The sequence below is a fragment of the Astatotilapia calliptera genome, chromosome 9 (genome assembly GCF_900246225.1).
Source record: "Astatotilapia calliptera chromosome 9, fAstCal1.2, whole genome shotgun sequence".
Lineage (NCBI taxonomy): Eukaryota > Metazoa > Chordata > Actinopteri > Cichliformes > Cichlidae > Astatotilapia > Astatotilapia calliptera.
The window spans coordinates 6,222,998-6,249,769 of record NC_039310.1 but is presented as its reverse complement, the minus strand read 5'-3'; the positions used below and the strand labels follow the sequence as shown (position 1 = coordinate 6,249,769).

The 26,772-nt window shown below is 41.4% G+C and overlaps 1 protein-coding gene across 1 annotated transcript; it reads right to left on the bottom strand.

Moving 5' to 3' along the window:
* Positions 1 to 1,346: 1,346 nt before the first annotated feature.
* On the bottom strand, positions 1,347 to 18,797 carry LOC113029553 (kinesin-1 heavy chain-like). The gene is made up of 26 exons (XM_026180447.1): positions 18,276 to 18,797; positions 17,243 to 17,330; positions 17,093 to 17,166; positions 16,875 to 16,979; positions 16,751 to 16,799; positions 16,617 to 16,672; positions 16,096 to 16,183; positions 14,257 to 14,381; positions 13,650 to 13,754; positions 11,536 to 11,681; positions 11,012 to 11,160; positions 10,360 to 10,559; positions 9,643 to 9,711; positions 9,121 to 9,327; positions 8,882 to 9,025; positions 7,949 to 8,137; positions 7,644 to 7,761; positions 6,005 to 6,060; positions 5,819 to 5,928; positions 5,634 to 5,735; positions 5,480 to 5,540; positions 4,499 to 4,570; positions 3,762 to 3,866; positions 3,447 to 3,660; positions 2,763 to 2,880; positions 1,347 to 2,357 (listed from the first exon to the last, which is right to left on the bottom strand). Exons 1-26 carry the CDS (start codon positions 18,399 to 18,401, stop codon positions 2,351 to 2,353), a joined length of 2,883 nt encoding a protein of 960 aa, XP_026036232.1. The 5' UTR covers positions 18,402 to 18,797; the 3' UTR covers positions 1,347 to 2,350.
* Positions 18,798 to 26,772: the final 7,975 nt, after the last annotated feature.

The window sequence follows — 26,772 nt, the reverse complement described above, 5'->3', positions numbered from 1 at the left end:
TCTCCCGCGCTAAACTGAAAGTAAAAAAAAAACTTCCCAAAATACAGGAAACCAAGTGTCTGATGCTCAGAATTTTCTGAGGCAGGATTCCCCACCTAATGTGTTAGGTAGGGAATTTGTTTTTCTTGTATTTATTTTCCTACTCGTCTTCTGGCTGCTCTTTTTAAGGATTGCCACAGTGGATCATTTGCCTTCATGTCACCCTATCCCAAGCATCCTTCTCTGTCAAACCTGTGTTTGGCCCATGACATCCATCAATCTTTTCTGTGGTCTTCTTTTCCTCCTGTTTGGTTGTTTATTTTCATACCCTCTCATATTTTCTACATTAATCAGCTCATCAAAGTCCTCCTTTCACCTTTTCAACACTCGTCATATGTTAGCACATTTCCATCTCTATTCTTAATCATGCTGCACATACTCAATCTCTGTCTGCAGCCAATCACCACAAGTCCCTTTCTCCTTCCTCAGCGTCCAGTCTCACATACAACTCAGTATAAGCTTTTTCCTTTGCTACCGCTCACTTTAATAGGTGCCCCCCCCCCCCCCCCCATATACTCCTGTGTAGTTTATTCATCTCCTCAACTGTGTGTTATACTTGTATAACTATGCATGTGACAAATAAAGAACCTTGAACTTGAACTAACCCCCCCTCCATTGAGTTATCCCGATGGTACAGGAAATAAAGTCACCAAGCAAGCTTTCAAATTAAAGTTTATTAATAATTATTAATATATACATTTGAAAACTGCAGTGGAAGCTGAACCCAGCACTGTAGTAACAGATTCATTTAATAAAATGTTAAATGTTTAAGGGACAAAAAACTGCTGCTTCAGCATCATCGTTATTAGCTTGTTAAGCTATCACACCAAAATATGACAGCAGTTCCAGATTGATTTTATTGAGGTATCTTTACAATAATAACAATTACACATAGGCAGATCATTCTCTGTTCTATAATGCTAGACACGGTCATGCTTTATGCTTATGCCATTCCTGCCCTCTGCTGTCTCCAGCAAAAGGTGCTGCAATGCAGCAGTGCAACTTCAGTGACATAAACTAAGACACAGTCGTGAAAAAGAAAGTTTTCACAGTAGTCTGTGCAGTCCAGTGAAAAACTCAGTACACCCCACAATTCAGTAGCTCGTATAACCTCCTTAAGCAGCATTAACTTGCAGTAATTGTTTTCTGTATAACTTTACATCATGTGAGAATTTTGGCCAACACAACTTTACATTGCTTCAGTTTGTTGAGTTTTGAACTGAATTTATGCATAAGGACATTTCAATCAGGTTGAGGTCTGGACTGTCACTGAGCCAAAACAACACCTTTTCTTTTTTTCAGCCATTGTCCTGTTGCATGACCCAATTTCAGCCAAGCTTAAGCTGTTGGACAGATGGTCTCACACTTGGCCTCATCTACCCAGAGAAGTCATGCAGTTCCTTCAGATACAACTTTGCAAACCTAAATCATGCTGCCATCTTCCTTTCCAATAGATGAGACTTTCTCCTGGCAACCTTTCCAAACAAGTCATACTTGTGCAGTCATTTCCTAATCATCCTGTCATGAACGTTAGCATTTAGCATGCTAAGAGACGTAGCTCTTGGCAGGGTTTTTTTTGTTTTTCAGATTTTCCAAAAACTCCACAATCTGACCTTGGGGTGAATTTCTGGTGATTTTCCCCTGGGAAAACTGTGGAACATTATTAAAACACATCCGAATGTTCCAGACTAGCAAACTGGCAAAACATCTGTTTCATAGAGGCGCTCACACTCGCTGATGATCTGTTAATCAAGTGCATTTGATTAGCAGCACCTGGCTACTATGTGCCCTCGTAAATCCTATGGGAACAGTAAGAGTGGACTGCACAGAGTCCTGTCAAAACTTCCTTTTTCCTATGAGTACAACTAAAGTGGGGGGTTTTTTGCCTTCAAAAGTTTTTGTGACATCTGTGAATTGCACATGTCACATTTTAACCAATCAATAAGTCAACAAACAGACGAAAGAATCAAGGCCTTCGTTCAGCCTTGTTTTCATCTCTGCTCTCATGCTGAGGTGGCCATCAAGGTCTGATACTGTATGTACATGCATGTTGGCACAATGTAAAATATTATCTGTGCCTGGGAAAAGGAAACACACCAGCCTGTCATAATAAAAGTGGATTTTGCAGGACACTATTACACGTTATGAGTGCTTACAGAGCTTAAAAGAGCAGCTTTGCAGCTTATGCTGCGCTTATGTACAGTAAATAAATACACATTTAGACATTGGAAGAATAGTGCAACGATTCAGCTGATGGATGTCCACGTCAGTCTGCTTCTTTGGTTTTGTATTTGAGTGAGTATTAGTACCATCAGGGACTGTGAGGGGGAGAAATTTTGACAACAATTAATAATGAAATCCATAAACTTGTGGATAGATGCAAAAGAATGAATGAGAAAAGAAACATGAATCATCTTAGAGTTGATAAGTTGGTCATCACTGGCTTGTCACGTTTTTGTGTCCCCCTTTCTACAAGACTGAATTAATCAATTTTCAATATGATTAATTTATCTCTATCAACAGGATACGTATCAGAGGCTTTTAAGGCAGCTGTAATTGAGCCATTATTCAAAAAGCCTTTACTTGGCCCATCTGTCTTAGCTAATTATAAACTGGGAGGCCATCTTCAGACAGAGGTTACTCAAAGTATTAGGATTAAGCAAACATGAACGCTAATTCATAAACCTGGGACTGCAGGGAAACAGGGTGCATGTTTTTCTTGCCTGTTATTGCCTCCTCCTCCCTTAATGCCGGTAGGGTGGTTGTTCTGGATGAGGTTGGACCTGTTGACACTGAAGTTTATGGGAGCCCCTGGCAGCTGACCAGGTCTGATAGGCTTGGCTGGATTGGACACAGCGAAACAATAACAATCATTTACAGAGGGAAGGTTAATGGCCCACTGATATTTTTAAAAAACCCAAACACTAATTTCTTTCTGTTTGAGAATCAGATGAGAACATTAATAAAATACTGACGTATATGCATCATTTTAGTGATAAAGCTAGGCGGCTGTTAGCCTAGCTTTATCACTTTAGTGCTAAAGCTAGCTGGCTGTTAGCCTAGGTTAGCATAAAAATAAAAAACACTGATCAATGATTAGCCTGATCCTGTCCAAAACAACAAAAAAACTACAAAACGTACAAAACCTACTATAATAATCATAGTGTTATATATATGTTCCCTGGTCCCAAACTCCGCCTAGATTTGTTAGTCAATCTGGATGAAATTTATTATATAATCTGCCCAGGGTACCAGGATTATCAACATCTATATAGCTTTTGAGAATTATTTTTATAATGTGTCATACCTGATCTCAAAACAAACAGCAAGATTACATCAAGCTTAGCTAACTGCTACCTTTTAGTCTGGTAAAAGACGTCGCTTTTTAAAACAGTGGTGCCACCTACCTATCTGTGCTGACCCTCTCCTGCCCATGTTTTTAGGCTTGGCGGCATCCTTAATGCGCTCCACCTCCTGTTGGTAGCGTTTACGGTCATGGGCTGCATTCTCTTTGGCTTCCTTTAGGGCGGTCTCCAGGGCTTTGACCCGTTCAGCGGTGGCCCGCAGGCGCTTCTCCATCTTTGGGATTTCGCTGCGTAGGTCATTGTTGTCCCGTACCAGCTGTGGAATTTAAAACAGAAGAGAAAAAATAGAGCTTTTAACCTTGAGATGCCAGTTTGAGTGGGAGACACTCGTCTCACTTTGCTTGCATCTATTTCTACCTGCTTGTGAACTCTGGTTAGCTGCTCCAGGTTGTTCTCCAGGAAGCTGATCTTTTGCTTCTGGGCAGCGCTGCTCTCTGTGTCCTCTGAGTCCATCTGAGCATTCTGTCCAAGCACAGCAAACAACTTTGTTATCTATGTAATTTATTTTGTTGCTTTCAGTTTTTCAAATCCGTGTCAAAGTGAAAAATAATTCTGTAACCAAAGAGCCCTGCTCCAGATAATCCCATCTGTGCCTTAATGTGGTGATAAGTAGCAGTTTTTGGATGAGTACAGCAGCATAATATATTCTCTGTGTGCTCCAGGAAAGCCTGCTCTGCCTTTGTCTCATCAAGCTTCCGCTGGAAGGCAGGAGATGAGCAGCACTGAGGGCCCAGGTCCCTAAATTACAGCTGCTACCTTTGAAGAATCAGATGGCCTACTTATTGCAGACACTTTCTGTTGTGTTCCCTGGATTCATTAAAATTTCATTAAGGATGCAGATTTAATGGGAGTGTTGCCGGTGCATGAGCGAAATATGGAGCTGTTTGACTCACTCCAGGTAAACGTCGTGGTCGAGGCAAGAAGAGCTCATGTGATATTGTGTAAGACAGGAGTCTTAACAGATGACAAATCAGATCACAAGATGGCAATTACTGTGATGATCCACCATGGCAACATTCAGGGAATGGGAGGTTACATATCTGCTCCGAGAGCTGAAATGTGTTCCATCATAGAAACACTTTGAGGACTTGTACCTTTTTTAATCTTGTGGATAAGTCTTGGACAAAGAGCCTTCTCAGGTTGTGAAGTGTCTGCAGCTCCCGTGCCTAACACAAGACAAGAAAGACAGGTTTGCAAAGAATAACGGTGACAAGAAATCGCCCTCCAAACTCATGTCACAATGTATCATTTGCTGCTGGCAACAAATCTGGGTTATATCTGTGCTAGTGAGCCATAAAAATAATAGTGAGGCTGTACTGAGATGTCACATCATGTCAGTTCATACCTAATTATTGCTCCCAAAAATTACATCTTTGAGCACCACTACTCTTTGTGCAAAAATACATGAATGTGGCAAGAGGTCACATGATTAAAGCTGATTAAAGGAAACTAATTACACCAATTTCACTAGAAAGGCTTTCCATAATCCATCAAATCCATCCATCTATCCATTCATCCACCCACCCATAGACACCCATTCATACTCACAGTCACACCAGAAGTGACCATATTTGCTAATGCTAGCTGAATGTTAAAAATGTTACTGTTTTTCCTCTTACCTCTGTTGTATTGGTGGAGATCGAAATCTCCATAGCAAATGGCCTGGTAAATGGCCTGTATTTGTATAGCGCTTTACTAGTCCCTAAGGACCCCAAAGTGCTTTACACATTCAGTCATCCACCCATACACACACTGGTGATGGCAGGTCCATTGTAGCCACAGCCACCCTGGGGCGCACTGACAGAGGGGAGGCTGCCGGACGCTGGCGCCACCGGGCCCTCTGACCACCACCAGTAGGCAACGGGTGAAGTGTCTTGCCCAAGGACACAACGACTGTCCGAGCCGGGGCTCAAACCGGCAACCTTCCGATTACAAGGTGAACTCCAAACTCTTGAGCCACAATCGCCCAGCAACATACTACTGCTAACAGCTACTTACATAAGAGGTTTGTTGTGTAGTGGGTGAACTCATTTTCTAAGCAAATACAGATTTCAAAACTTGTGGCAATAACTGACCACAGTTTCCTCCAGTCCCTTCAGGTCCTGTCTGGCCTGCTCCCTCCTGTCCTGCTGCACCCTGCAGCACATGAAACAAGCATTAATAAGACTGGAAAACAGTTCTGCTAAACAAGTGTGCATTTTCCTGTTAAATAAACGCGAGAGATGTTACGTGAGCTCTTCCAGCTGGCGGCTCTTTTCCTGGTCAGCAGCCTTGAGCTTCTCATGCTCCACTCTGAGCCTCTCCTGCTCCAGCATGATCTGCTGGTTCAGACTGCACAGAGGTCAGGGATAAAATCAGCCGAGTCATGTAAGTTTCGCTCAAAGAGACAAGCGTTAGGTGATGTGGTGTCTTACTCCTGCAGCTCAGTGATAAGCTTCTCCTTGGCGTCAAGCTCATCTCTCAGGCTGCTGATCTGCCTTTGATGGGCCTCTCTGTGAGTCTGGATCTGCTTCTCCACAGCTTCCTGAAGACACGGAAAAAAACAGCTAGTCACTGCATGAGATGAGGTGGGCAATCACACTTTGTACGTGTTACAGTACCTTGACTTCATTTGCAGACTGGATCTCGTTCTCTTTCTCCATGGCATTAACCTTCTCTGGAAGGAGAAGAAATGATCCATGTTATTGGGAACAACTGGGATATAACAATGGATCTTCTTTAGTTTCTTATGGCACAAACAAGTACAAACAGTATTTTTCTTAAGCTTGCCACGTCATGTAAACCCTTTTCATAGTTTACTGGAAACAAGATTTAAAGGAGAAACAGGTATTACTTGACATGACTTTCAGGGAAATCCATAAACACAGATACTTCTTTGAACGTTCAATGCTAATAATCAATACTTATGACTTATTCAAGTTTAGTTTTACAAATTCAGGTTTAAAACAATAAAAATGTCATGGTCCCTGGATCTTGGACCCAGGATTTTAAGTTTCTTTATGGTTTTAAGGATACCTTTAAGTTTGCCCTTTATTATATTCTCAGTTTGTAGGATTCTAGTTCACCTTCTTGCTTATTAAATCTATATCTTTTGTGATCCCTTTGTTCCCCCAGTGACGTTCCCGTGTCTGTCTAGTCTTTCTGTGTTCTGTCTCTGTGTTTAATCTTCTATCCCTGTGTTAGTTTGGCATGTCATAGTCTGGGTCTCAGTGTGTATGCTTGTTCCTGTTTTATTGTGATAGTCTTGTGTCAAGTTTAACTTCCCTTGTCTTGTTATTCCTGATTTGTTCCCACTTTGTTTCCCATCTGTTTCCTCTCCCTTCATTACCTGCTGTGTATCAATTGTCTGAGTTTCCCCCTTGCTCTTTGTCACATTGTCCCTCTTGCCGTGGGTCCCTGTGAGTTCCATGTTTCCAAAGAGATTTTCCTAGTTAATAAGTTCTATTATTATTCTGCACCTTGGTTCCTATGAAGCCACCAGTAAAACTACCGTTAAGGTTGAGTTCTGTTCTCTGTGTCCTGTATTTGGGACCTGCCTGCTGCACCGCGATGCACAACAAAAAATGTATCCAAATATTTTTCACATGTGAGTTGTCACAAAGAATTAAGACAGCTGTGAAGACAAAAGGGGTCAAGGTGCACCTAATGAAGTGGCCGGTACATATAATAAATACATTTTTAAAGAAATGTGGATTTTACCCTATCTGACTGGTCAATAGCCCTAAAACACCAGAGAAGATTAAATCCTTTTATTCAGGGTTGTTTCCAAGACTTTATTTTTTAAAATCAGTGTGTGAGACTTTGTTTTAAGGTCACCATTGCACCACTGTACCCACTTGCTTTAGCTTTTATGTCCTAAAACATTTGAGTCACTATACAGCAGGGGTGGGCAATCTCAGTCCACGAGGGTCGGTGTCCCTGCAGGTTTTAGATCTCACCTTGGGTCAACACACCTGAATCACATGATTAGTTCGTTACCAGGCCTCTGGAGAACTTCAGGACATGTCGAGGAGCTAATTTAGCCATTTAAATCAGCTGTGTTGGTTCGAGGACACATCTAAAACCTGCAGGGACACCGGCCCTCGTGGACTGAGATTGCCCACCCCTGCTATACAGACAACTATTAGTTAGTTTAAGGACCTCTTACAGCAGTTTCACTGCCTTCTCCACAACAAACCTTTAGCCAAACAGGGCTCCTTGTGCAAAAACAGAATGGAGAGCAGAGAGTGTGTTGCTCACCCTGGGCCCTGGTCCTGACTATTTCCTCACTGAGAGAGTCCACATTCTCTTCCAGCTGTCTTTTCTTCTGCTCCACATTCTGGAGGGACTCCGTCAGGGACTTGATTTTGGCTTCTTGCTAAACAACGACCGGCCAACGAAAGACATGAAAAGGACTCATACAAATTAAATGACAGTTCTTTTAGGCCAGACCCAATTGTTAGGCCCCATTGTTATTGATATAGAACCACATAATCTGACATCTTAACTATATGTCACTATGGCGACAGCATCTGAGATGGCAGCAGTTGTTAAGCAGCTGTTACCTGGGAGATGCGGAGCTGACAGGCAGTCAGCTCGCTCTCAGTCTCGTCCAGCTTCTGGGTGGTCTCGGTCTGTGTGCTCTCCAGCAGCTTGCTGCGCTTCACCATGGTCTTCACCTCTGACTTCATCTTGCTGATGTAAAGACGGGCCACAGTGAACTCTTCGTCAATGAGACCACTGCTCTCCTGTTGCTGAGGACGTGAGAGAACATTACGTAGGTCAAAGACATTCCTCAGACTCAGTCCCACTCAGACCATCCATGGAGTTTAAAATAGATTAGGAGTTTATCAAAATTTCTTGAAGAGCATGCAGTTGGAGATACACTGGAAACCAGTGGAAACAAACCAAGATGCTCACAATTCCTATTAAAACTAGACAACAAACTGATTGACTGTCGTCTGATCATAAAATATGCAGAACATTAGTCTGCTGAAGCGTTTTCTGTGAGCATATTTGTGCTTTTACCAGTTTTACATTTGAATCAATCAATTTCACACTGTTGGTTCAACCAAATCTGTTTTACCAATTTTTTAAGGACTATTGAAAGTCATTATCTGCAGAAATTCAACACTCATAGTTTAGTTTCTGTTTCTTATTTTTCAAGATTGGGTGCTTTTCTTTTTTTGTGATAATAAAGGTTGATTTGAAGTTCTACTTTGGCAGAAACTTTATCAAGGTTCATGTTCTACATTTTCTGACTGAATCCACTAAATAAATTGAATGAGAGATACATCCACAGTGGAATTAAGTGCTTGCAACCAGCCTATGCAAAACCATCCTCATTTTCAGCAAGGATCACCTGAATACCTGATGATGTTGATAGTTCTTAGACCACAAGTTGTTAGCTTGTGGTCTAAAGCACTGTTATTTCATAGTTTTAACCCAAATGTCACTTTTCTGAATATGAAACAGTGTATCAGAGCCAAACTGGGAACCTTGATGTCATTGCTTCCCACAGCGATGCCTATTTCAGCCAGGTCTTTGAGTAATGATGACATCATCTCAGTGACCCTCTTTTTCTGGTGGTTGGTCATCTCCTTCAATTTCTGAAGCTCTGAGTCAATGGAGGCCAAGGAGCTCTAGTGGTGGACGATAACACACATCACAAAGCATCTAGGATTAGGATTAGTGTTTTTACTTCCAGCAAATTCCCCCAAAGCTTCAAGCTGCTCACCGATTTCTCGTTCAGCTCCTCACTGAGAGCCTCAAACTCTTTGGTTTTGTTTTCAACTTCCTGACTCTTCTGGTCGTAGTTGACAGCCAGCTCCTCCAGGGCCTGCAGCACTTCCTTCACTTCCTCCTTGGAGGCTTCATTCTCCGCCAGCAGCCGGTTCAGCTCCGTCTGCAACGTGTGGTGGTCACGGCGAGAGGATGCTAATAGCTAGGAGAGGTAAATGATGCTCAGTGATGCTCTCCTATGGTCAGGTTTGAAAGTATGTTAAAAAATGTATCAACAGCAGGGACCACAAAACAGATTTGTGAACAGTGAAGAAAAATGTGCTCAATCTGGTGAGGCTCCTGTGCTTGCTAAGGGTGAGTTACAGTTTGACCTCTCCTGCAGGGCTACTAATGGTCTGCAATCAGCTGTCACACCAGGTTTATGCTAACAGGAGTGCCTAGGGGGATTTGGAACAGCGGGAAGGCACAGGGGAAGGAAGAAAGGAAAGAAAGGAAGGCAAGGCGGATGCAGTGTCACCTCCTCCTGATCCAACATCTGCTGCTTCAGCGTCTCCACCAACTGAGACTGCTGGTTGATCTCATCGTCCTACAGGAAAGGCAGAGGAAAAGAGAAATCCAGTAATGTTTCATTCACATAATTCTCCTGCCAAAGAGCAATACTGAACAGCAACCAGTTGCACCACCTGCTGGTCAAAAGAAATAAGTTCACCACAATTAATTAGAAGACGAATGCTGGTTTTCACATAAATATATTCTCTTTATTCCAATATCAAGAATGAATTTACATTATTAAAACAAAAGAGAAAGATGAAGTGAAGATATTGTGAAATTTCATGTGACAGGAATTGTGAAACCTTTCATAGTTTTCATCCTGCTCTCACAAAGTCAAAGTACTACCGAAATAGATTCAGTGTTCTAGTTTTTACTGTCATCCTGCTGGAGATTAATAGCATGTCTTGCCTGAGGTAATGTCTATTTAAATATGTTAAAAAATCTGTCAGTTGCTACTGCATTGCACTTTATCTGCATGTTCTAATATATACATATATATACACATTCATATATATATACATACATATATACACATACATATACATACATACATACATACATACATACATACATATATACACATACATATATATACACATACATACATACATACATACATACATACATGTATATATACACGTACACACACACACACACACACATACATACGTTGTTTCGTTACCTTGTCGTCCAGCTCTTTGTAGAGCTTGGCCATTTCCGCCTCGTACTTCTCTTTCTCTGCATCTGTGAGTTTGACTCCTGGCAGGGAGCTCAGGGCAGGTTTGGGTGGCGTCTTGTCATTGTGGTGGGTGCTCTCCAGGGCCTGGACTTCTTCTTTGGCCTTTTCTTTGTCAAACTGCTCATCCGCTGGCACACTCTCTCCTGCAGGGAGCAGCAGAAAGATGATATAAGAAGGTCTGTTTCCACCCTAAATAGCTCCCCATCAGAGAAAATATTATGACTGCACACACAGGAATCCTTTTTTTAACAGGTTCTTAATACAAAAAAAAGAAAGGAAAACTAGTCAAAATTAACGAGCCTTCATGTGTAGCATTAGTGCAGGACAGGCATGGTCTTGCATATTTTTCCGGGGGACTGTTTGTCGTTATTAAATATAGAAACAAGGAGCTCTTTCTTTAAAAGCCTCCTGTTAGGATCCATGTGCAGCTCAACTCTAATTGCTAAACACAAGGACACAAGATTTAACCTTGTTATGAACATATCCATACTAACATTAAACACATAAAAACAATGATCATATGTCTGCAAACTCCTCTGCCTCTGCTTTAATGACCCACACATAACCCACACATAATACAGCCTGTGGCCCTCACCGCTCCTCCAGCGGGTCAGCTCATTCTCAAGCCAGGTGACTGTGTTTCTCAGTGTCTTGTTCTTCTCCTTCTCTTTCTCCCATTTGCTCTTCCACTGCTCTGCTGTCAGTTCCACATTCATAGTCACTTGGTTCTTGATGGTCTTTGCTCTGGTGAGACACAGAGGTGAGAAAGTGGTAGCGGTCTGTTTTGAATACTAACAGCACACAGTTGAGCCTGGTTTCACCGCAGAGCCAGCTCAGAGGTCGGTGTTTCTGAGCTTAAGTCGGTGCCCTGTCTTTATGAAGCGCCTTGAGGCGACTTTTGTTGTGATTTGGCGCTATATAAATAAAATTGAATTGAATTGAATTGAATTGAATTATGGAGTCAGACACCAAACCTATGGATCATTCATATTTATGACTCTAGACCACAGTCTTCTTTGCCTCTAATCTTTTAATATTAAAACGTAGCTATTTGTGGAACACCTTTCAGTTCAGTAACATCATTTGTACAGATGTGATGACAGGTTTGTGTCTACGTACCTCTGTCCAAAAAGCAATGTAGTCCTGGTCTCTGCATCATTGTAAGCCGAAGGTGAGCAGCAAATGACCATAGTTGTCCGACAGTTCCCTCCCAGGGAATCCTGCAGGATTCTGGTCATCTTACTGTCTCTGTATGGTATGTAGGACTAGGCGGATTGAGAGGGACCATATGTCGCATTATATGATAATTCTGCATGTCACAAACAGCATTTACAACAGTGAAGGCTGTTGTGATGAAATGTAACTGAGCAATTTAAATTAAGGACTGCAGTCCACTATCATGCACTTACAAAATATAATATACTCAATTTGTAACATTTTAGCAATATAAAAACCCTCTATGGAGGCTCCTGAGCAGTAGGCCGATGGTTCATCTCAGGGTTCCTAGAGCTTTGAAATAGGTGCAACTCCTGGGATATTCAGGGTGGCTTAGATCAGGTCTTATGATAAATCTATGGTATGTAAAATGTATTCAGGTTCTATAATGCCGTCCTACAATAAAAAGAAACAGTAAATATTTAAAAAATGTCTCCAGCTGCAGGCTGATGTTCCTATTTTTGCACACAAGATTGTTCCACAGTATTGCAAGTCCTTTAACCTAAACAGCTACACAGGTGGTTTGCACTCTGATGATTTCACAACTTTTCATAAATATACACCTTTGCCTTCACATTTTAGCATGCTGTGCTCATCTTTAGCATAATTTTTTGAGGTCCAATCTGGTCTGATAGTCCCCCCAGAACTGGAAATAGTCATAGTAATAACCAAGAAAATGGAGATATGATGTGATCAGTAGATCAACATCTATCTTGCACACATTACATGGTGATATGCACATTTATCCAGTGTGTTAAGTGTTTAAGGCGCAGACATCAGCAGAAACAGTACAACAAATTCTTCGAATTCAGCGATCTGCCTTCATCTCACCCTGTCCCTGTCATCCTCTTCTGTCACACCAACTCTCTGCATGTCATACAACACTACATCCATGAATCTTCTTTGTTGTCCTCATTTTTTCCTCCTGCCTTGCAGCTCAATATTCAACATCCTTCATATCCACTCTCCCTTCTCTGAACATATCAAAACCACCTCACCCTTGCCTCTATAACTGTCTCCAAACCGCTCATTTTTACTGTCTCCGATGAACTCATTTCTAATCTGGTCCAGTCTGGTCACTGCCAGTGGAAGTCTTAGCATCTTCAGCTCTACCTCTCCTGTTTTTTTTTTGTTAGCCACCGTCTTTAAACCATACATAATGGCAGGTCTAACTTTCATCTTGTAATTTTTCCCTTTCACTCTTGCTGCCGTCCTTCTGTCAAATCATCCCAACGCTCATCTCCACCCACTCCACCCTGCTTACACTCTCTTCTTCACCTCTCTTGTGCACTGTCTGTTGCTTTGGATGGTTTAAGGTATTTAAACTACCTCTGCTCCACCTTCTTATTCACACACATGCATTCTGTCATGCTTTTACTGGATTTCTTTATGCATGCTCAATCATTTAGGTAAGTAAATCCCAGAAGGTTGATTCTGTTCATCTGGACGGAGCGTTTCCAGTGGGAGAAACGTTTCATCGCTCATCCAAGTGACTTCCTCAGTCTCAGCTGACTGCAGGTTTCCCCAACCTTATAAAGAGCACATTGCACAATGACTGAAACTAGCACCACTGGATGAACAACGCTACGTCCAGATGAACAGAATCAACATTTTGGGATTTACTGGATTTCATTCCTCTTCTCTCCAGAGCATACCTCCACCTCTCCAGGCTCTCATCCACCTGCTCTCTTTTGTCACCACAAATCCAAATGTCCTGTGTAAACATAATGGTTCACAGAGACACCTGCCTGGCCTCTTCTGTCAGCCTGTCCATGACCACCGCAAACAAGAAGCCGTTAAGAGCTAATGTAATCCCACCCCACTTCACAGCTCTGTCACCATGCTCATGCAAATATAACTTATGGGATCAAAATATCTAATGAACGAATCAGCACATTTGTGATAATAAACTCACTTCAGCCTCTCCTTTTTACGAATTTCATTTATAAACTTTGAATCACATTTTGGAGTGGCAGTAATTCTAACGCTTCACCAAGCAGAGTCGCAAACTGTCTCACCGAGCCTTCTGCCAGAGCTGAGATGACAATTCCCAGTGCAGACAGGGACTTGTTAATCATCTTGGCTTCATCCAGCACTGTACCCTCTGCTCCAGTTTTACCCACCTTTGAAACAAAAAAACAGCACAATTGTCATAGTGAAGCTGAAAACTGTGTCACATAACAGATGCTCAGAACCTTTTTCTTTTAACAAGATCAGCTTAGTAAAAGAAAGTTGACAAAGCATGTCAATGGCTTTCCCGGGGTTTAGCGCTATGACTGGTCTGTTAACATTTTACACTTTACTGATGGAAGATTGCTCTAGTTTCCCCCCTGAACTGAAGTGGCAGCACGATAGCATCATTAAACTTTTATCATACCGATCCATTTAATACAGACACACTTTGCCACTAGGGAAAAGGTAAATGAGAGTAAAAGAGCTGTTTCCACCCTGAGTTTTAAATCAGGCCTGGTTTCTACTCTATTAATAAACAACTACTTAAAAGCTACTCTTTAGCTGGTTCAAGTCAGAGGCGGGCTCTTGAAATTGGGAAAAAACACATTTGCAGAGGTTATGAAGATGAGAGAGGTCAGAGAGGAGGAGGAGGAGGAGTACTGAGGATCATACTTTTTCACTCCCAGCCAGATCGACGAGGTACAGCTTGCCGGTTAATTTCTGTTCAGTCTTACTGTTTTCCTGCTTGATGTTGATGAGGAAGATGCTGTGACTCCTGGAGCTGTGCTCATTCATGTCTGAATGTACATGTGGGCACACAAACAAAAAAACAGTTATTACTGATTATATTATTCTAGGTTTGCACGCTATAAAAATAATGGCCCATTGAAGTGTTTTTTCTGAGGGATTACCAAGGTAAAAGAATGAGACTTAACCAGACTAGAATACATAAAAACTCCAGCTGCGACTAACACAGGTAGCTGTAGCTGACTGGTATCTAAAAGGCCTCACATCTTCTAACACCTCTTGACTGTCCATATGCTGTTCTTGCCTTTTTAATGGAATTATTGAACATAGAATATGTCCTGCTGAGTGGAAAGATAAATGGAAATGGACTGGTATTTTTAAACCTGCAGGCACAGGGAGGATATGCAAACTCCAAAGTCCAAAACCAATCCTTGACATCTGGAATGGTGGTATAGTGGTGAGCACAGCTGCCTTCCCAGCAGATCAGCATCTCCTTTAATCTTCATGTCACAGCGTTAAATTAGGAAATCACACAGGACCTTCCGACTGTGTTATCCTGCTGATCTCAGGTAGAGCAAAAACGTTTGTTGTGGTGGCTGCAGATCAGGAGGCAGAGCAGGTCATCGACTAATCAGAAGACTGGTGGTTGCTCCAGTCTGCATGTCAAAGTATCATTGAGCAAGATACTGAAGTTGCTCACTGGTGCTTCCATTGGAGTATGAATGTTACATAGAAAGCAGAAACAAGTGCTGGTGTGAACTGTTGTAGAAATGCATTATGTAAGAACCAGTCTGTTACCATCACAGTGGCTCTATGCATGGACCTGCATGCAACCAAAGTCTGACTAGATACAAACAGTCAGCTTCCAGCTTCCAGGACCAAAAATGTTGTCCCATGCTTACAGATTCTGTATGTGTCAAGAATCGCTGTGTGGCGGGCAGGAGTTGGACCCAAAATGCAGGCTCTCAGACACGAGGGGTGAATGCAAAATCACAGCGACATGGAACAGAGGGAGATTCCAACATAAATACACAGAAGGTAATGAGTGAGGTGGGAACACACGGGGAGCACAGCTGAGGACAATTATGCATAACAAGACAGGGAGGGCACAGAGCTGAAAATACTAACCCAAGATGCGGACCTTAAACGTAACACAGGAAGAACAGAGACACAGACAGGAGGGGAGAGAGAGCATGGGGAGAGCACATGAAGAAATACACGAAGGGAAGAGGAAAACACGGAACACAAGGAGTGGGAGCAAAACACAATAACTCACATCACTATATAAGACAGTCACACAGAGGGAGACACAGAAGGCAACAACACAGGGGGAACACATGGGCAGAGAAGACTAAACAGAACAGAGGGCACAGAGAAACATGAGGGGCAGGGGATCAAAACCTAGGAACCATAGAATAAATCACAAATGAACTTGACATAATACAGAAACACAGGAAAACTAAGAACGCTGGGTCAAATGACCCAGGATCCTGACAGTATGTTCATATGCAGATGTCTGTTTACAGAAATTATAATTTTCCAACAAACTTAACTGATGCCATAATGGGATCCATTTAATTCAGAAAATAAGTGCATAATTAAGTCAGCTCAGCTTCAGTTTAAATCGTGTACCCATGGTTAGAAAGAACCTGACTTTAATGTGTTTTTCACAGATGTCTTCTTGGCTCAGCTTTTGGGAGTGTGGCAACAGTCAGGAGACTCAGTGAGGATGAACCCATGAGAGGCCGCAATGTACGAACTCACTTGTGACAGCCACGCTTCGGTTATTTTTGCCTTCGTCTATGGCTTCCATGACCTCGTCAGGAGTGCAGACAAAACGCTCGGTACAGCCCTGGGGACACATGAACATCACAAGGAAATATTATTCTCAGTAGCCCCACAGCAGGACTGGTTTATAGAGACACATTTATTAGCTGAAGGGACCGTGACACGCTAACAGTCTCCACTGGATATTTATGAAAGGAGAGCTAGTGCTTCATGGTCTCAGTAGCTTTTGTATCTCCTTGGATTTCTTCATGCAGTCATGGTCTATGCGACTTATAGCTGAATGCCAAATGAAATACAATGATCTGTAAAGCCTTCTTACCCTTTATACATAAAACCCTGTAGGTAAGCTATCACATTAGCATCATTGTTTTGCTCTGTTGTTCATAACTAATGCATTAGAACCAGCAGGGAGAAGTTTGTGACTGTATGACTGCAGACTTTGAGTTTAATCAGAAACAATGTTGTGCCTTGAAAATGAAGCACTCAGTCTGTCTTACCTTGACATATGGGACCCTGTTCTTGTCCTCATGTACAGGAAGGTTGGTCTTTGACACTGTGGAGGAAAATGAAAGCAAAGAATGAATCATGGTCTCTGTAACAGGGTCTGACTGATGATGAGCCCCGTACATACCATCCAACAAGTCCCTAATTTTGTCCAAATAGATTTCAAAATATGAAACCTGCAAAACAAAAGCGCACAGTGAGACTTTATCAGATCTTTTCATGTGCGCCTGCCTCGTTGCTCAGCTACATACTTTGATGTGGAACTCCAGGTTCTCATCCATGGAATAAATGTAGTTAAAGATGTCTTGCACAATTCGAGGAATGATTCCCATCATTTCAGGGTCATGAAGCTTCCCCTTCAGGACATGATGATAAAAGTAAGACAGCACAGAATCTCAGGCTTTTCCTGGCTATTTTTAATATGTTTGACCAGTAGCAAAAAAAAGCAACAGCTGATACTTCATAGTACCTCCATTGTGTGTGTTTTGCCTGAAGATGTCTGCCCATAAGCAAAGATGGTCCCGTTGTATCCCTCCAAAACATCTGTACAAAGAAGTAACACATTTAGGATTGGGGTTTGGCTTTGTATTTCATGAACAGATTCCAATGCACAGCTTACCTTTGACTATCTTCTGAGCCACAGCATTATAAAACTCCTCCTGAGTTGTCTTGGACTGGAACACACGGTCAAAGTAGTATGGTTTGCCCTTTAAACAAGAGGTGGAAGCAGTGAGAAATAGTAAAGTATACCATCAAGAATTTAGAGTTTGCTGCACAACAGCAGCCCTACTTTTTCATGCTCACTGCACAATCTTTTTTCCCACTGTTTTCTACTTTTAGTTTGTGTTTGTAATATTTTATCCACTGTTCTTAGGGTCTCTCTTTTAGTCTTGTTTTACTTTGAAGGTCAGCTCTTTGGGGGGTATTGCTTTGCTTTGATTTCCTGTCTTTATTTATTTCCCACCCATGCATTTACATAAGCCTGTATTACTGTTTTCTCCTCATGCCATCTTTGAGTCATCTGCTTCTAGATCAGTGTCCCCCCCTGGGTTTTCTGGTTTGAGATTTTAATTTTTCTTTCTTTGAAATTTTCTTTGTTGAACATGTTTGTTATATTTAGCAAATTATTTATATTTAATATATGCTTTGTTACTTCCTCCTCTGCCTTCAGGGTGTCCTCAGCTGAGGCACTTTAAGAGCATCAGATTAAAAACATAAGATACTTGATGTGACACAGCTCAAGTGTGTTCGCAAGTTACTAAACAAGTGGGATATGTTTCTAAACTATTTTACTACAGTGAGGAACATTTTGGGGGATGGCTGTGGTTTGGCAGGTTGAGCAGGTCATTTACTAATTGGAAGGTTGGTGGGGTACGAATGTTAAAAAGCGCTTAGACATTAAAGAAAGTGAATGTTCATGTTCAACTGCTCCGAAGCAGTCACATCAGCCAGTCACACTGCAGCAACTCAGTGCAGGCATGGTGAAGATGACCTGTTCAAGTTGATTTAAGTGGCTTGCATTAGCCTTAATTAGCCACTGTTAGTGCCTCCAAAATCAGCATTTCCAACCCAAAATATAGAACGATGTAAAAAAAACAACAATTTCAGTTAATAAAATGTGAAAAGGTCTGCTTACTGTTTCGCACACTCACCATCAGCACACAGTCGTCCCCCTTAAACTTGGGTATGTACTGGTCTCCGCGGGCCACCTCAGCGCTGTTCAGCGGCCTGAAACGGCACACCACCTTGATGGTGCACTCCGCCGCCGCGTCCCCCATCCTCGCCGCAGTGGATGAATGGATGGATGAAGCGCTCAGAGAACAAAAATGTGGTGCTGCTGAAGTTGTCTGTCGCTCGGCTCAGAGACTTTCCCCGCAAAAAGAAGTCAAAAGTAAAAACTGTAAAACATACATTCATTTGTGTTTCTATTCAACACTTTTCAGCGAAAGCTGACAATAAAAGTCGGCTAGAAGAAACCTAACAGCATGCTCGCTTCGGGCGCAGCATTGATGAAAAAGCCTCTTTGCAGAGCAGGGCTGAACTAAAAAACGATTAGAGCACATGACACATGAACAGAAGCGTCACATTGCTGCTCATGATCTGCGACGCTGTTGACCACCCGACGGTCAGAAGTCACGTTTAAGTACTGAGTAGCTTCAGGTATTTTAAAAGAAAGAAGGTACATTTATACTGTAGGGAATTTGAAGTAGGAACTCTGGGTATTTTACAAGAATATATATCTCACAAGAAAGAAAGACAAGTGACAGTGTGCACTTTTTTATATAAGTGCTGTGGATATAAAAAGTAAACACACCCGTGTTACAATGCCAGATTTTTGTGCTGTTAAAAAATTAGACCACAATAAAAAGAGAGCGCGATGAGGAAGATGATCCCATTGCTGATGAGGACTGAGATGAATGTATCAGTGAGAATTGTGAGTATGATACCATGAATGAGGACGAATTGGAGAAGTTGTTGAAGATGAGACTGAAGACATCAGACTTCATTCCCCTCTTATAGAGCAGTTACCTAGAAGACACTCTGCAAGAATATTAACAGGCTTGGTACTTAAACCTCTGAGACAGATGTTACAGGAAGCTGCTCTGTCAAGTTTACCAAAGAGAAGCTTGGAAGTGAGACTGCTCTGAGACTGCTCTGTGCAAAAAAAAAAAAAAGAAGAAGCAGAGAGGACGCTGTGAGCAAATTCCAAGGATACTAAATCCTCAGCTTTTTAGCCCTTTAAGAGGCAGTGAAACAGACACAAACTACAGAGAGTGTGCACCGTTAAACTCAGCCCTCAGCTCCTCCTCAAACAATAGATTCTGAGAGAGACCTTTTAAGTGCCTAATGTGAGTTATTAACAGCTACTCAGTTAAACAGTCTTGTTTGCAGGAATGGAAAACTGTGATTCCCTTACATGGTTGGCAGGCTATATTCTTGTGCCAGGGCCTGTTTTTACATATATAAACATGCACTTTAAAATACTGACAGCTGTTCTTTGCTTCTCTACTGGACTACATTTGCTTTTTCTGCATCTGTCTCAGTAGGTACTGATGTAAATAAGCAGGGTTTTAAAGGCAAGTGTATCATATTTGATACATGAGTTTTTGAGACCATCCAAAAAAGACTAAATTAATAGCACAATATATTTTTAAGGAATAAAATGCAATGTCCCAAATATGATACAAAATGAAACTCATATGTGCAAATTAACTCTTTTTTTTTTTAAATTGTCAGAATGTTCACAGAATTTTAACAGGCAGTTATTTCATGGTTCAGGCTTTGAAGGGTTAAAAAAATCAGCAGCTTTATGCTGATGCTACTTTTATATCGTTATTATTTGCCTCTCATGCTCAACACTGCCCTAAACTTTGGTTACAATGTGAGGTTCACTGTGTGGCCCAAGACAAGTCAAAATGTTGACCATGATTATGATCTAGTAGATCAGGGCTGCCCAATCCCAGTCCTCAAGAGCTACTATCCTGCAGCTTTTAGATGCATCCCTACTCCAACACAGCTGAATCAAATGGTTTGATTACCTCTTCAGCATGCCATCATGTTTGGCAAAGGCCTGATAACAAGCCATTCATTTGATTCGGGTGTGTGGGAACAAGGATGCATCTAAAAGCTGCAGGACGGTAGCTCTCGAGGACCGGGATTGGGCACCCCTGTAGTAGATGATCTATAAAGACAGCACAGTGTACTATCAGTGTAGAGGACAGATATTAGCCAAGATAGCTTGCAAAACATCTCCTTACACAATACAGTTGTGTAAATCCACAAAGAACAGTAAACCTCAGAGCAACAGCAGCAGCACACATCACAGCCTGTACTTTAAAAACACTATTGACTAGTCTGCATTTGAAACACATACAAAGGCACAAGAAGAAGAAACCAAGAAAGTCAAGGTTGCAGAAAGATGAATCATCAGGTTTAAAATGAGAAGAGGGGAATATGTTCTCTTTACTGCATGCAAACAGAACACGGCTCCCTCGTGTATGAGGTCGTCTGATTAAATGTAAACTCTTCATGGTATTTTTTTTAAAGCATCCCTGCTTTACTTGTGGTGCCTGGATGTTGGCAAAACAGCTTTCCTCTGAAGTAACTAGCAAATCACAAGCATTCTGATTAATTTTGAGCTTCAATCTGCCTTCACTGTTTCCTGAGGGATCACCAACTGCTAACTTAAGGTGCTTAAATATTTTTTGCACAACTTATTAAAAAAATAATGTTAAAATCTTTTAAATTGAAGTATTTTCATTTTGGAAGTTTGGAAGTATTGCATATCAAGGTTTTTCTTCTGCAAGAGTTGAAGAAAAACCTTGATGGTTTGCAGAGTGTTGATTTGGTTGCTTTTATTGCAAAAATCATACTTGAATGGAAAAAAAAAACACAGGTCTTCTTGCAGAGCTTACCTTCTTCTTGTCACACTCAGAGTTAATAATGGATAAGAAAACATATTCTGCACCCCTGTGGTAGGAAAAAGGTCAGGAGGCTGTACAGTATCCTGAGGTGGTTGTGCATTTTAAATGATGATGAATCACTTGTGTACAAAAACCTGCTTGATTTACCGGACTAGTGATGTCACATAATGAAAATGTACCTTATACATTTTACCTTTGTACACATATCATTTTGTATTGTAATTTCTGCCCATGATGTTTTGGATTTGTAGTTATGAAAATGATATTGAGAAACCGGATGGGAATGAGACAGAACTGTGGAGTTGTCTAAAACACATGAAATTTATATCCACCTGCAGCTCAGAGCAACTTTCAAAGCACGTATCTTTTCCAAGACTGTAGTGGAGGGTTTGTTTGTTTTTTTAAAATGCAGTAGCTCCCTCTGCTGGACTCCAGGCTTTCCCGATGCCATTCTGGGGGAAATATCTTATTAAATTGAATAATGTCTGCAAAACGTCTTGATTCATTGCCTTCCACTTATCCTGTTCAGGGTTGCCTGTCTTAGGTTGAGAGGCAGGGTACACCCTAGACAGGTCGCCAGTCTGCCGCAGGGCTAACACATAGACAAAGACAACCAACTGCATTCACATTCACACCTATGGGCAATTTAGTATTTCAAATTAACCTAACCCCACTAATTAACTAAGTGTGGGAGGAAGCCGGAGCCCCTGGAGAGAACCCTAGCAAACACGGGGAGAACATGCAAACTCCACACAGAAAGACCCTGGCCTGATGTGAGGCAACAATGCTAACCACCGTGCTACCGTGCTCATAGACTGTACAACCAAATCAAGTTTGAATAAAAACGCTGTCAGCTGTTATAGCTAAAGAAATCAATTTTAAAATTCTCTCCCTTCACTCCTCTGTGACCGTATGTCTGAGTGCAAAGATCTCACACTTTCAAAAGCCACCCACAAAGCTTATAAGGAGGGTGCTTGTCACATAAATGTCACACAAATCACTGTAATGATCTCACTGATGGAAAATAGCTGAAAAAAAAAGACCCCGAAAAGTAAACAGCTAATGTTGCTAGGCAAAAGACTTCAGAAGAAAGAAACACAACTGCCCTGGCTGGCTACCATACATTCATCTCTTGGTGAAAAGGTCCATATGAACAAGGAGACTTCAACATTGGGACTTCATCTTCTCTTCAGGGGCGGATCTACAGGGGTGGTATGGGGTGGCATGTGCCACCCTAAAATAATCTCTTGCCACCCCTAGTGCCACCCTTGCTTTTTGCATATGACAATGTTGTTTATTAAGATAAGCTAGCATTAACCCTTTGAGCCAAGCTACAATTAATGTTGAATATAAATTCTAAAACTGGATATATTGCATAGTGTTACCCTCCCTCCCCACTGCTAAAAAATGGTTCAGCCCTGCAGACAGGCTTTATTTCTTGTTGTCAGTAGCAACCAATGCCTATGATTGTGCTGAACACATTTTGAATCTAGAGTTCATCAATGAGGTCGATGCGGGGATGGCCCCACTGCTCATACTGTTAGTTCAGAGTGCTCACGATGGTCTCGGCTTGTCTTACGACAAAAATAAAAAGTAAAAACGGACAAAGTGATAACATGCTCCGTGAAAAGCAGACTGTGGGTTGGAAGAGAAAGAAACAGAGATCTGTTTAGTTTCACTTACAGAATGTATCTTAACACTTTCCGTGAGAATATTTAAAGTAATAAGTAATATATGATATGGTTTCTTTTTGTTTCCATTTCAGTGCCACGGTGAACTGAGGACTCAAACACGGGACTCCGATGGTTGGAAAGAACACAGTTTTATTTGACACTCCACCAGGTATATGTTCAATATTGCAGGAAAAGTTCCTATATACAATAGTGCCAGGGTAAGGGCTCCGGGAGATCAAGTTAATATGGATATATACAAGTTAACACGAAGGCACAGAATCAACAAGAGCTATGAACTAATCTTAAAGATGGGGCTACACTGGTGCGAGTCATACAACGATCCAGCGATGAGTAGCGTCCTTTCCTCAGCTTAAGTAGTGGCAAGGATAATGAGGCGCAGGTGTTCACTCTCCACAGGTGTGTTGGGCGAGGGCAGGAACCCACAATGAGTTCCACTCCGGCGAGAGAGAGAAAAACAATGACACTGTTGATCATCTTCATGCTGGTCCACCGGGCCGTGACGTTAAGTAACATGAATATGGAAGTGTAAAGAGGCACACAAGATCTCAGTTATTGAAGCACTACAGGTTAAACCATGGCCACCTTTGCTGCAGAAACGCTTATCCATGCACATATTTAAATTGTCTGTGCACTCCGAAGTCACCTATGTAGATCACATGATCAGACATTGCAGAGATCAGTAGATTGCTGGTGAGGTGATTGAAGCAAGCTATTCATTGATGATTTCAAAAGAGGGTGACCAGCTCTCTTGAGGTCAGCAAATATTATTGTTATTATTATTATGAAATATTTGTTCCACAAAACTAAAGTGTTGTAATTTGAATTTACTTATGTACACTGTGTGGAAATTGTTGACATATCCTGGTTTAGTAAATCAACTTAAAACCTCTACGGTTATACCAGTTAAAACAAGTTAAGTGAAATAAAATCCAGGTATTGCCACACACACTGATTTAAGTCAGTTAAGTTGGAGCTGCAAAGTATTTTTTTATTGGATTTACTAAATACAGTTAACCTACTTATGTAAATAGAACTTAATTCAGTATAATGACATATTTTCATGTCTGCATTAATCAACAAATTTAAGCATTTTTTGGGGTCACTTTAATTAGGTGAACACAGACCTATTACTTAAATCAAAGCTGACCAGATGAGTTTGGAATTACCTGATTTGCTTATGTTAGTTAGCTGGTAAGTACAAAACACAGTGACAACGTGCGTATTAGATACCCTCACTCCAAAAGCATAAATATTTAAAAAAATGAATCTCCAAGAATATCATCCTAAAAAATGGCACTGAGAGAGGGTGTTACAGTGAAAAAAAGCAGTCAAATTTTCATCAGAAAATGCTGAATTTTAGTAAAAACAATGCTCTGCAGTTTGATACTGTCGTTACAGACAAAGCGGATGTTTAAAGGACGCGCATTTGAAATGCCATAAGTCTCCTTATCAACTGGAAATATTAAAGCCATAAAATGACTTTTGAGAGTGGATAAAAACTATTGAACAACAGCAATGTTGAGCCTGTTCCAAAATTTGAATGTACATGTGTTGAAGGTGTGGCTCTTGTTGAATTATTAAACATATTTTTCTTCAATCTTTCGAGCCATAAAAAAACAAAACAACTTTTAATTTTCTTCTGCTTGAGTCTTGGCCTCGGGTAGCTCTACTTATCATTGATGAGTTAGTTGTCTGTTTGTGCTACTTTTTTCAAGGAACAGTCGATTATTGGTAAGGGTGACTTCATGTGTTTGGTTACTTAAGTGGATGTACTGTGGAAAGTTTAACCTTACATACATAGATCTGACAGTACAGGTTCTGAGGTTGTTAGGAGTTGGTGTTTCTCTGGTGTGGTGTCACGGGGTCTGCTTCTGTTTTCAGCACAGGTAAGCGGGGTGGTGTGTCACGGGATGCTGACACACCGGCGGTGCATCAGACGTCATTTGATGGAGCGTTACTTAGGAGCAGCGCGACTGACGTCTGGCAGGGACGTGCAGAGGGGGGGGGCTAGAGGGGCTTGAGCACCCGCCCCTTTCCTGATGAGTGCCCAAAGTGCCCTTTTGTTGAGGCAACTTTTAAATTGTTTTTATTTATTTATTTATTTATTTTATGTGTGTGTGCGTGCGGAGTCCTGTCTGTGCCCCTCAACAATAATATTTAACTATTAATCATAGTTTTGCTAAATAAAAGGATCTGGCTTGCATCAGTCACATGATCACATTTAACCAATGATCGCCCTCGACGGCAGAACGCGCTGGTTACGAGCCGGGAACGAGCTCACAAAGAGCACGCGCATTTTTAGCGGTCCGGAGCTGTAGGAGAAACACAAGTTAACTCAGAGACACAGACTGATGCGACAAAACCAGTAAGTAGGTGTACAGCGTACACTGTAGTGTGTAGCACACAGGAGTATTAGCTTATTACGTACACGTTGGTAAGCTGTCTTGTTGCAACTGACGAACTGAAACAAACGAGCGTGCTGTGTGTGCAACAGCGCGACAAACATTACCTGTCCTTTTATTAACTGCACAAGTAGTGCTGGTCATAGCTGCTGGCTACCTGTGTAAGGCTGTCATGGGTCTGTAGCTCTGTCACCGTTTTAGGGAACATATTTAGTTTTAAAGCAAGTTACAGAGCATTTCCTGCCTTTCTGGAGGGATTATATTTCACTAAAAAACGATCTAATATGCATGTCCACATAATAATTATTATAATTATAATATATTAAAAAACACACGCTGTATTTTAAAGAACATACATTAAGAAGCAGATTATATTAGATTTATATTTTAAATAAGACAAAAGTTGGATTTTACAGCAGTAAAAATACAGTTTAAACATGTAATAAGCTTTGCCCTGCACAGAGTGGATAGTGAAACAAATGGAATCATCATAAATACATTATTTCATATTTATTACTCCCCCCTCCTCATTGCTTTATTATTGTAGCTCTAGTAATAAATAATAATGTAAGGATGCCCATAGTATATACAGTATTCTGAAGAAGGTCTAAAATGTCACTGTGTGTGCATGTGTGTGTTTTATTTAGCTGGATTTAAAAAAATATTACTCATGATATAACATTGTGCAGACATGGCTGGTAAGGACATGAGGAGGAAACAGTAGGAGCTGTATGAGGCTACTAAAGGCAGTGCTATAACATTTTTCTGTCATCATTTTATTATAGATTAAGTGCAAGAGTTGTTAGGTGTGGATAATTAGATTATAGTTTATTGCAATAGCAAGTTGTGCCTTGTTCTCAGATAGACAGCAAGTGGAGAGTGATATATGAAATGATGGGAAGGAAGGAAGAAGAGAAGCAAAGAGTGATTCACAGGCAGAGCCGAGTTTATGTCACAGTTTTTCGTTGCCTTATGGTTCCAAGCGCTGTCACCAATCTTTGCATTTTGTTATTATCTCATGACACTTGTTTAATCAGCTACCATCTCTCCTGTGGACTTTTTAATGTCTACAGTCTCAGATCAACACAGCCCTGCCCTTCCCATATTAGATTCTTGATGAATGTGTGTTGTTGTTATTCAGCATGGTTCAATGTGCCCCTTTTTAACTTTGAGCACCCGCCCCTTTAAACCTCTCTGCACGTCCCTGACGTCTGGTGTCGGAGTATTGCTACCTCCTCGAGTGGTAACGTGTTAATTCTCCGCGGTGTGCATTACGGCCAACCTATGTCTTGGATTTTGTTTGCTTACCTGTTGTCCTGTATCCTCAGCCGGATCCATCACCCGCTTACCTGTCAGCTGTTTGTGAAGCCGCATTTCCGGGATCACTACGGAGATCAATTACAGCGTTTCTCCCACATCCCGAGAATCCTCGCCCGAGCCTGTACAGCCAGTGTGACAAGTGAGCTCTCCAACTCTCCCTATGTTTATTGCTGTTTCTTACCGGTGGTTTGGCATCTCCCCCTAAAGTTTCGTTTTTCTTTTTCTCATAGATCCACCCTGCGTGCGCGGGTAACCCCTTTCCCTCCGAATGCGTGTCAGCATCCTCCCCTGGTTTCCTTCTGTTTATTC

What these genes read in the sequence shown, in the direction of transcription:
- LOC113029553 (XM_026180447.1), bottom strand. Translation starts at nt 18,401, where the DNA reads ATGGGGGACGCGGCGGCGGAGTGCACCATCAAGGTGGTGTGCCGTTTC. An exon ending in AGGAGCTGAACGAGAAATCG is followed by an intron (nt 9,026 to 9,120) that starts GTGAGCAGCTTG and finishes GTCCACCACTAG; the next exon opens with AGCTCCTTGGCCTCCATTGA. An exon ending in CTTATCACTGAGCTGCAGGA is followed by an intron (nt 5,736 to 5,818) that starts GTAAGACACCAC and finishes ACCTCTGTGCAG; the next exon opens with TCTGAACCAGCAGATCATGC.